Source organism: Martes martes (genome assembly GCF_963455335.1).
Source record: "Martes martes genome assembly, chromosome: 9".
Taxonomy (NCBI): domain Eukaryota; kingdom Metazoa; phylum Chordata; class Mammalia; order Carnivora; family Mustelidae; genus Martes; species Martes martes.
In genome coordinates this window covers 108,728,958-108,740,088 of record NC_137896.1, presented here as the reverse complement: position 1 = coordinate 108,740,088, position 11,131 = coordinate 108,728,958, and the positions used below count along the sequence as shown (strand labels likewise).

The following is an 11,131-nucleotide window of genomic DNA, read 5'->3' as shown; positions in this document are numbered from 1 at the left end:
AGTTGCACTGCACAGAAGGATGTCAAGGGTTGATGAACTCCTCAACCTAAACTCCTGCAAACCCCAAATCTGATGGAGAAATCCCTAGGATCTAAGGCTTGCGTAGAGAAAGTAGCAACCGTTCTCTGTGGAAAAGCCCTAATTCAGCTTTGTTTGCCCAGGAGGCCTATTGGAAGATTCCCCAAAGTTAAGTTCCATGACTGAAGCTCCAAACTGAATCCAAGAAAGTCATTTGGTTAGCAAACACTATGAAATCAGTAAACGCTGGCCATGAGAAGATGGCTGCCAGAAGCACAAACCACCGCTCTCCAGGCGGATTTTTTATCATCATCCCACAACTATGACAGGAAAGGGAAATCAAGTGCACAGGTTGATTCTGATCGAAGTTTGGGAATTCAACCACCAATAAAGGCTAACAGTGTTGAGAAGAGACCCAAGCAACCTCCACTAGCAGATAAGCAGCTAATCAAAAAGCCAATTCCCTAGTTAGTTAAAAGACTAAGCAAGTGCTTACAAAGACTTTGTGAAAGGCCATTTTGAGTATTTATATAGTGCACCACTAACAGCAACAGCCACACTGTTTACTAAAATTTTGTGGTATATATTTTTAATAGGTTCTTAACCAAGTTAAGACCAAACTTTTTAAAATCCCAAATAATGAAACAACATAACTAACATCAACAGAACTTATACCTTCAGCAAGGATGAAGCCCCTAGTCTGTCCAATTCTGGAAATAACTACAGCCAAGTCCAAGTTAGAGTTCTCTGAAAATAAAACCCTCACAAGTGAAATACTGCTCTTCATTTCTACAAGTAGAGTAGTTCAGTGAAGTGAGGATTAGCTGTCTTCATGAGAAATGTATGACAGGAGTGCCTGGGTGGCTCAGTTGATTAAGTGTCCCACTTTTTTTTTTTTTTTTTTTTAGATTTAAAAATATCTTTTAAAAAAAGATTAGTAAGAGAGAACACAAGCAGTGAGGGAGGGAAAGGGAGAAGCAGGCTCCCGGCTTGGGGAGCCTGATGTGGGGTCCATCCCAGAACCCCGAGATCATGACCTGAGCCGAAGGCAGATGCTTAACTGACTGAGCCACCCAGGCACCCAAGTGTCCCACTCTTGATTTCAATTGAGGTCATGATCTTGGGATGTCATGATCTTGGGGTCATCAGATCAACCGCCACATTGGTCTCACTGGGCACAGAGCCTGCTTGGGACTCTCCCTCTCCCCAACCTTCCACCTCCGCCCCCCAACCTGCTCATGTACTTACTCACTCCCTCTCAAAATAAATTTCATATTTCGTATGTATTTCATATATATACGACAAACTCAGTAGCAGGGTTGTGAATGATTGTCCCTTCCATAAATTATTTGTGTCTTAATTAGGAAGATAAATCACTTGTCATTAAGTATTTCTTTCAAAAAAACCTTCCATATTAAAAAAACAAAAACCTTCAATATTATATGGGTTACTACAAAATTGTTCCAAAGAGAATATACTAACACCAAAGTTACATCAGTCAACAGTTTTGAATATGTCTTTAATCCCTTTTATTGCTTTTTACTTAACCATTACTTTCAGAGTCTTCCCGCTGAAACCCAAATGTTTTATCTTGGAATTCTTTATAGAATTTTATCTTCTTTGTGGAAAACACATTCTCCAACAAGAAATCCTTCTCCAACAAGAAATCATTCTCCAACTAACAAATCCATGGTTGAGATTTCACAATTCTTTTGTTTTTTAAAAAAGGTAAGCTCTGTGTTTTTAACTGCAGAAGAATTGCTATTATACAACAAACTTTTTATTTTTTCATTCATAAAAACAGTCCACAGCATTCATAAAACAGGGTGTTAGAAGAAATAAAAAGACCTTTCAAGTGGATTCTTTGTTTTAAGAACAGATGAGTTGGTAGCAATTTAATACAGATGGAAACAAATACAATCCATATAAAAACAGGATTTGAAAGGAGGAAGGGAGGAGATTATACCAACCGAAGTAAATTTAGAGCTTTCAGGCATGCAACTCAACATCTGAATTTTCACCAAACTAGGTGTTTTAATAATAGGTGTTTATAAAGAAGGCTACAAAAAAATTGCAAAAATGTTAGCCTTACATATACCACCAAAAAAAAAAGAAGAAGAAGAAGAAAGAGAAAGAAAAAGAAAGAGAGGGAGGGACAAAAGAAATAAACAAATCCCCAGCTACACCTAGGCTAATCACAAGTTTTCCCTAACAGAGACAGACAAAGAAAAATAATTTTTACAAGCTTAGCTTTGGGTACAATACCTTAGAGCTCTCACTTGGGTGTTTCCTGCTCATGCTCTTTTCAGTATGAACAAACATGGTTTATGTAATGAAATACATACTTGAAGGATTCCTTAAAAAAGAATCACAAGTTTCATTTTATATATACAACAAATTTTTAATTATGTACTGAAAATAAATTACAGGAAATAACTTTAAAATGCAACAGAGGACAAAGTCACGATAAACATTCCCACTGAATTCCCTTGGGGGTGGGGGTGAGATTGCAGTGCTCAAGGAAGATAAATATCACAAATATATCAAAAACTTCAAATTGTCTATGCATTCACACACTGACATGAGCCACAAACATTCCTTCACAGGGACTGTACTTAGCCTACCACAGAACCAGATTTTGCCATAAACTACAAAACTTTTAATACAAAATCGTTATTTATATATTTATAATTCATATACATGCCCTATCTGTGATTTTAGAAAATAAAAGCTACACACTGTACAGACACTCTTAACTCATAGCTGTAGGCAACATTTTTGGATGGAATTTCTCCCCCAATAAAATTAATGGCATATTTTATGTACATGAAGGCTAAACTGCATAAAGACAGTTCAGTTTCCCAGATATGCATCTCCTTTTAGGGCAGGTTTATAAATTTAAAAAGGCAAGACAAATGTACACCTCAGAATCACTTTCTTAGCTACAAGAGTTGTCATGTAATTTCTGTGAAATTTCTGATACATGCACTTATGTAATACTGGTATTGAAGGCAATAAAGCAATATATACTTTTAATGTAGTGGCTCAAGAAAGGCTTCATTGTCATTCTGATCTGATTCTTGATACAGTGATTCATAACTTCACTAAAATTAAAATTTCAATGGGATACTGGTGTTAGACTCTAAATAGATTTCTTAAAATATTTCCCTGAAATATCCTTTTACACAAGACAAATTTCACTAACATTAGATTAAAAGGAAGAAAAAAAATAAAAGAAACATGGCACAAATGTGCATGATAAACTAACGCTCCTCAGCCAATCTCCATGTCTTAGGAGCCAAGAACAGAATGCTTAAAACCAACAAACAATTTTCACACTCTGTGGCAGCCATCTGTGAAGCCAGTTATACTAAACTACTTCTACAGTTGATTGTAAACTTTGGTTTATTTTTATTTGAGTTCTCATTGTACAGCAAGCATGAAAAAAAGGGAGAGTGGAGTCCATGAGGAGATGAACTGTCAGTCTGTCTTTAATCTGGCATGATGAGACACCTGGTCAGTCAGGCCTGCTTTGATAGAGTTTGTTACAGACTGCCTTATGTTTTCCTCCATCAAATTATCACCCAGGGGCTTCAATACCTGTGGTATGAGAAATGTGCAAAACAAATAAAAACATGAGGTAAAAAAAGAGTTACATATAAAAATAGATATAAAAATTCAATTCAAAGCAATGATGAAAATAACCAGGAATGTGGGAAATAAAAAGATGTTTCTCCCAAAAAAAGTTATGATGCTACAAATAATGCAGTTAGACATTTGATAATGCAACACAAACTACTTTCCTCCTAATCAAACCATTTACAATTCCTAGGAGACGGATGTGCAATTCCATACCCTATATGCAGCATCAAATCTGGTAAGTATACAGCATTTATGCAGACCGGCCCAGACGGTCCTGCTTATTGTCCTACATGTATAAGTGGGAACACTTCAGATAGAGAAAAAAGTTAAAAATACTGTCTAATTTTTCTTCTTGTTATTGTTGGATGACAGTCTCTGTCGCTGTGCTGATGAAAGAGCACGACGGACCATTCGACGTCTAGTAACTTCAAACAGTTTGGAAAACACCTAAAACATGGAGTGATTCGTTAGGACAATGACTGAGAGTGCCTGAAGTTAAAGAGTTTAAGACTACAAGAATCTGAGACTTTGTGGGTTTCTCACCTTCCTGGGACTCCTCTGAAGCAAAAGAAAAGAGAAAGGCAAGAAAATTTAGGCAAGGTTTGTTGACACAGCACAGATCTTCTCTGACTAGTGATGAACTTACCTTAACTAAGCTGAAAATAATTTTATACAGTTTAGATTCTTCTATTTAATTGTTTTGTAATAATGGAACCTCTAAAGTCCTAGAATCAATGCTATATAGGAGAAGGACTGGTTTTCAAAATAAGACACTGTACAATGATTAAGATTCATGCTGCAGAAAATCAGTAATGGTCAAAAATTTTAAAGTAGATAATTTTTTAAAAAGTGAGGTTGTTGATAGCTTTTAATCCATCTTTTAGCAGAAGGTATCAAAGGGATATGAAGAGAGAGATTTTTTGAGATAAAGGGTTAAAGTTAACAAATATCCAAACACAAGCTTCCAAATCAGATCCGAATAAATCGAGCATTTCTCTGAAGAATAAATACAAAATCCAAATTAATATAGTGGGTCACTTTATAATAATGACATTATTGTAAGAAAAGTCAATACCCAATCAACCTTCCTCAAAAAATGATTTTCTTCTTCAGTCTTTAAAGCCAAAACCAACATGAACCTGCATATCCTAGATCTTCAAATAAGCCCGATACTGCACTTGCCCAGAAATGATATCTGAAAATGCCTATTATACTGTCCATCAGTAATATCTGCAGCTTTCATCCTGATCCTCGACATGATGTTCACGTATTTCACGAAGAACATTTTAATGACATCCCTGAATGGAATTTTCCGAACACAGGCAATTCCAGCATACAGTTGGCCAATATACAACATGGCTTTCCTTAGAAGATTCTTGTCAGGCCTGACTCTGAATTCTCTGAGTTTGAGGTAAAAGATTATGACTGGAATTCCGGCTGAGGTAAAAGATTATGATTAAGAGAAGCTGGTTGGGTGCCTGGGCGGCTCAGTGGGTTAAAGCCTCTGCCTTCGGCTCACGTCATGATCTCAGGGTTCTAGGATTGAGTCCCGCATCGGGTTCTCTGCTCAGCAGAGAGCCTGCTTCCTCCTCTCTCTCTCTCTGCCTGCCTCTCTGCCTACTTGTGATCTCTGTCTGTCAAATAAACAAAATCTTTAAAAAAAAAAAAAGAGAGAGAGAGAGACAGAGAGAGAAGCTGGTTCTCTTTGTGGCACTTTGCTTTGTTCATTAGTGTTTCCATAGTGTAGACGTCAAAATTCCTTTCGTAAAAGAAATCCCTATAGGATTGTTAACAGTGCATCAGTAAATCACCAGTATCTTCATGGAAGGCAACAAACACCTCAATGCCATCCACTATTTTTCCTCAAATATTAAGCATGTATTGCTTCTTGCCAGTATTACTACGAAACTTCTTTTGCTTTCCTAAAGCACTACATTTCCAAATTTCTTTTCCTTACACTGACTGTATTTTCTTTCCTCTAAGAAAATAATCCTTAGATACTCTGGCCCTGCCCATGGTCTGGCATCATCAGGTCTATGACTAAGAATCTATCCAAAGGATATTACAGATTTCAGCCAATCAAAGCACACTTTAATTATGACTTGAAGAAAAAAATTCTCCGGTTCATACTTTATATTCAGATTATACAACCAAACAAAACAGAAAACATCCTTTTGACATTCCTCATGTAAAGGAAAAGTAGGTGTGCAAATACTGCAGGAGAATGGTGGTAAAGTGTCACGGGAATGATATTAGTCACAGAAAAACCAAAAGATAGATACCAACCTGTTCCCATAGTGTTTCAGCAATCTGATCAATCATTGTTCCAATTTCTCTGAACTCCCCAGAGTATTTTACATATGCCCAAGTACAAAGAGATGTCAGTGCTAACCCCATGATAAGGTTACACAAGACGGCTATAGAGTTTAGGCCAATGAAGCCAGTCAGTCCTGAGATTATATACATAGCAAACATGACTGCAAACAGTGTGGCAGGAGTACGAGCAGCATAGAAGATATTTTTGCCATCATTGTGCTTTATAAAATTTGCATAGGTTTCTTCAATTTCAGCTTCAAGCTGGTCCTGATAACGATGGCAGAATTCATCTCCACCCATTTTCTTCACTGAACGAAACTGTTTAATCGCCACTTCCTTGAGATCCAGGTGTTTTCGCTCCAGATCTGAAGGTGCAATGTAAGGCTTGTCCCCACCACATACCTGTCCAGACAGGATTACAGGACACATTACAGGCTAGAAATAATTCACACATGAGAGAAGCTCGCTGCTCACAGTTTTTAGTCTCAAAAGTCAAACCTACATAGTTGAGTTTTAAACTTTTTCATAATACCTCACACATAATCGTAACTTATTTCTTGTATGTTTAACTGACTCGGGCAAAATAAGCCTTCCAAGTATGACTAATACCAGTAAAGACAAAAACAATTACACTGCAATCTGCACCTGTCTTCACTTGACCCACCAACACACCATGAGAATACAGAAAGACTGGTGGCAGAGAGCAGGTAAAAGAGAACATAGAAAAAAGGTACTTTAATTTCAAGTTAGCAAGGTTAGCACAGAAGATGCTATTGGCCTTAAACTAGTATTACATGAGAAGCTACTAATGAGAGTGCTCTGAATCGTGTGTCAAAACTATTTTAGTACGATTTATGTAATAACTTGCCACCTGTACCCTGCACTCTAACCATGTGAATTTTCTTAGTTTATTTCCAGCAGAGATGATAAAAGGGCAATCAGCAAATGATGTAACGTGACAATGCATAAGGAACACAAATTAGCTCAATTATTTTAGAAGTAAAAATCCTCTATCTCAGTCTAGTGTCAAATTTAAATGTTGGTTACAAACCTGCTCCATACTTTTGCAATAGATCTCTCTTGCTCCTGCTACCGCAGCAAGATTATTAGCTTCAGCTGTTGCCTTAAAAAAAAAGAAAAAAGTGCCAATTTTATGCAAAAGATACTCAAAGGCTCTATAAATTCTGATTAACACAATAAATTATATACAATGAACAAGCCTAAAAATGAACCAGAGAAAACATTATCAACTTCCAGTTTTCCTTTCCAATGGAAGGGAACACAAGTATAAAAGATAAACTAATTGCTTCTAATAGGACTGTCTAATTTTGTTTCACTTAGGTTTATTAAAATGGGTATGCAGGGGTGTCTGGGTGGCTCAGGTGGTTAGGTGTCTGACTCTTGGTTTCAGCTCAGATTGCGATCTCAGTCACGGTCATCAGATGGAGGCCCACGCTGGGCTCTCTGCTCAGTGAAGAGTCTGAGATTCTCTCTCCCTCTCCCCGCCCCTCCCGCTTGTGCTCTCTCTAGAAAAAATGAATCTTTAAAGGAAAAAAAAAAGAGTTTGTAACAAACACCACACATGCTCAGTAAGTAATAGAGAAATAGACACAACCTTAAATTTGTCAAGCTTCCAGATGTACAAAACCAAGAATCACTGATAAGCTTGACCTCTCATATCAGTATTACACAAGGACTTTTTAAATCCACAAAACTGCTTACTGCAGGACTTTTAGAAGAAAACACTGTTTAATCTACTCTAAAACTGAGAAATTACCCAAAATGGCCAATCTTTAAAAATAGGAACTAAATATATATCTGAAAAAAATTAATAATAAATTTGGGTGAAACATTAACAGTATGAACACATGGTATAAAATTTACTAAGAACAGATCGACATGAATGTAACACTAATTATTCTTGATTTCTTAAATTAAGCTGTTTTATCTTTTTTCAAAAAATAAACTAGGTTGGGGTGCCTGGGTGGCTTAGTCAGTTAAGCATCTGCCTTCAGATCAGGTCATGATCCCAGGGTCCTAGGATCAAGTCTCACATCTGCCTCCTTGCTCAGCGAGGAGCCTGCTTCTCCCTCCCCCCCTGCCACTCCCCCTGCTTGTGCTCTCTTGTTCTGTCAAGTAAATAAATAAATTCCTTTAAAAAAAAAATTTAACTAGGTTAAAATAACACTGTCGCAAAAGAACACCTTTAAAAAAAAAAAAAGATTTATTTACTTATTTGACACAGAGAGAGAAAGAGTGAGAGAGCTCGCACACATGTGCACACAAGCAGGGGGAGCAGTAGAGGGAGAGGGAAAGCCAGGCTCCTCACTAAGCAGGGAGCCCATGTGGGGCTGGAGCCCATGTGGGGCTCAATCCCAGGACCCCAGGATCACAACATGAGCTGAAGGCGGATGCTTAACTGAGTCGCCCAGGAGCCTCCAAAAGACACCTTTTAAAAAAGAGGGAGAAAAAGAAGCAGCTCTAAATCATTAATATCAAGAGGAAAAATAAGCCTTATTTCAAAGATTCATTGTCAAAGACTCCAAAAACAGAATAAATTTGGTTTAGACAGGCCCATTTTTAGCCATCTCCTGCAAAAGAAATTTTTCTACACTTTTCCAGCAACTGAAGAGAAGATACTGAAAACTCTTATTTCTGATGGCCTATGTGTGTGCAAGGTCTGCAATCATATAAAAACTTCAGGACCCAAGACATGTATTGCCTTAAATATTTGAATTTATCTGCATGCAAAGAAGCATGATGCCATTTCCAGCATTTATTTCTAAACCAAAGACTTTTCTCCTTCATTAATAAATGTATGTACAACACATACACTACCTGAAGCATGGACTTTGGATGTGGAAGTTCCTCTCCTTGATAAATTTTAATGTAAGCCTAAAATACAAAAGACATTATGTTGGCAGGGTAAACAAATTGGCTCTACAGAAGGAAAACCATTAAATATAAAAATAATTCATACTTTGAAAAGGAAAGTCTAGGAAAAAAATCCTAAATAAAAAAATAAATTGAAAAATATAAATAAAAGGAAAATGAAGACTTGAAAATCATATACTCTCATTTCCACAGTTAACCCTATTCTCAACATTATTAAAAACACATGTTGCAGCACCCTGAAATAAATAATACATTTTGTTAATAAAAAAATGTTGCAAAAAAATTGCTAAATTATATCCTAATGTTTCTAAATGTAATTCTAACATTCAAGTTGTCTCACAGTTAAAAGTTATATATACAATGCCATCTGCCTTATGAAAAGAAATCCGTAATTCTCCCCTCCTGCATTGTTTTAATTATTAGAAAACATTTTTACTCAGAATTTCACTTTGACCAAGTTATTCAGTTCAAGAAGAAAAATTACCTAATTAATGTTTTAAGAGTAAGAAGATGAAAATTTTTAAATAGTTCATAATAGGAATTGTTCATCTCAACTTTTTACTGCCTCTAAATTAATTCATAACTAAAGAAAACCAGTATGAAAGTTACCATCAACTGTCCAATAAATTAACAAAAACGCACTCTTATGTCAATTGTTCCCTTCCTCCTCTCTGTAACTACTATGAATAAGAACGCTGACAATGGTCTTGCTCTGGTAAGCAAGAAATGATGACTAGAGAAGAGCACAGAGAAAGAAAAAAAAAATCTATGTGTAATTTACTTGAACTCAAAAACGAGTTTTGCACTTTCAACTGCTCTTATCAAATCCTCAAGAACTCAAGAGAGAAGGCTTTTATGAGAACTCAAGATACAGAACTGTACTCCCAATATCTACCATCATTCACAAATGACAAAGTGATATTACAATTATATGGTGAATGGTCTTCTTCTCTCTGTATCAGAGCTGGAGAAAAAGTAGGATAATTCCACAAACAAAATCACTAAGAGATACAAGCTGTCTGCTGTAATTTTAAATATCCTTAAAAACTGATATAGCCAATTCAAAGCAGGAAAACAAACTATAAATTTCATTTTGCTTTATAAAGATAAATACATATATGAACATACACATGAGTTTTAAGTCAGCTGTATTTCTAAATGAGACAAAGTCATTTAGTGGAGTTTTCCTACCTTAAAGTATTCTACAAGATCTCTACAAGTGACTTTAGATCCACTTATCTCTTTTTCTACCAAATTCTCAGGGGCAAGCAGCAATGGAACCAGATTTCGAAGCTCTCGTTTAAAGTCTTCATCAATATCTAGCAGACAAGAGATAAAAGCCAACATGTTAGTCAAAAAAAGAAGGATTAAAGGAGTCCCTATTGGTACAAGTACATAAAATTCTGTTTCATGAAATGAAAATATACAGTATCTATTACTTAAGTAGATTCATTTAGAGAATCTCATCCGAAGACATCGTATCTCATAGAAAAAAAAATACACTCTGCTACTCCATTTTCCTCATCCCCCAATAATTCTTTAATCTCAAATAAGAAATAGTGGACTACCAAAATAAATACCATCTCCTTTTCAAACAGCAAACAATGCATGAAACTGTACTAAAATTTTAATACTAGACTTTGTTTTTCCAGCTATACTATAAAACTTTCATTATTCCTCCAGCCTTTTGCCATCACGCTCCAATCCTAAAACATACTAAAAAAATTTTATCATCCCTAAAACAGAAATTTAAATCTGATTACATGAATATGATATACTGGTAAAACATTTTACAGACTGCAAACAGATGAAATACTGAAATGCTCTCAGTCTTTGGAATTTTTAGAACAACAGTGCTGAGCAATAAACCACATAATAAAATATGCTAATCCATACACTAGATGTCTGGGACAAACCAATGGAAAGCTAGACAGACCACACAGAGCATTAAAATCACCTCCTTAACAATGCATCAAAATGTCTTCCAGTAAAAAACAGAAAATTTAAGGAACCATGTATTTTCTTTAAACTCTCAGCCTCTAAAATGTAAGTTTTGATTTTAGCAAGAATGGGAATTCCCACCTTTCAATCTCCCATCAAAACTAGGATTAGTTGCAACTTTAAGACCAGGATGTGGCAAAAGGAAGCAACCAAGATTTGAGAAACAATTGTGAATGTGCTTCCTTACATTCTGTAGCTCTTCATGTTGATTTTGCTTTACCTGAGGGTAGAAAGAGACAAGGTGAAGGTGCAAACAGGA

At 36.0% G+C, this 11,131-nt stretch overlaps 1 protein-coding gene across 4 annotated transcripts in view; it reads right to left on the bottom strand.

The window, feature by feature from the left end:
- Positions 1-1,518: 1,518 nt before the first annotated feature.
- Positions 1,519-11,131, bottom strand: part of ATL2 (atlastin GTPase 2) — a 58,713-nt gene continuing 49,100 nt past the window's right edge. For 3 of the 4 annotated variants that reach the window (XM_080813833.1, XM_080813831.1, XM_080813832.1), the window contains 6 exons: positions 10,954-11,092; positions 10,063-10,190; positions 8,815-8,871; positions 7,028-7,099; positions 5,947-6,378; positions 1,519-3,618 (listed from right to left, as the gene is read on the bottom strand). In XM_080813833.1, coding sequence (XP_080669959.1) covers positions 3,499-3,618; positions 5,947-6,378; positions 7,028-7,099; positions 8,815-8,871; positions 10,063-10,190; positions 10,954-11,092 — 948 coding nt within the window. In that variant the 3' untranslated portion in view covers positions 1,519-3,498. Of the gene's footprint in view, positions 3,619-3,869; positions 4,108-4,203; positions 4,219-5,946; positions 6,379-7,027; positions 7,100-8,814; positions 8,872-10,062; positions 10,191-10,953; positions 11,093-11,131 lie in introns of those variants that run through there. The other variant, XM_080813834.1, reaches the window with a different exon arrangement.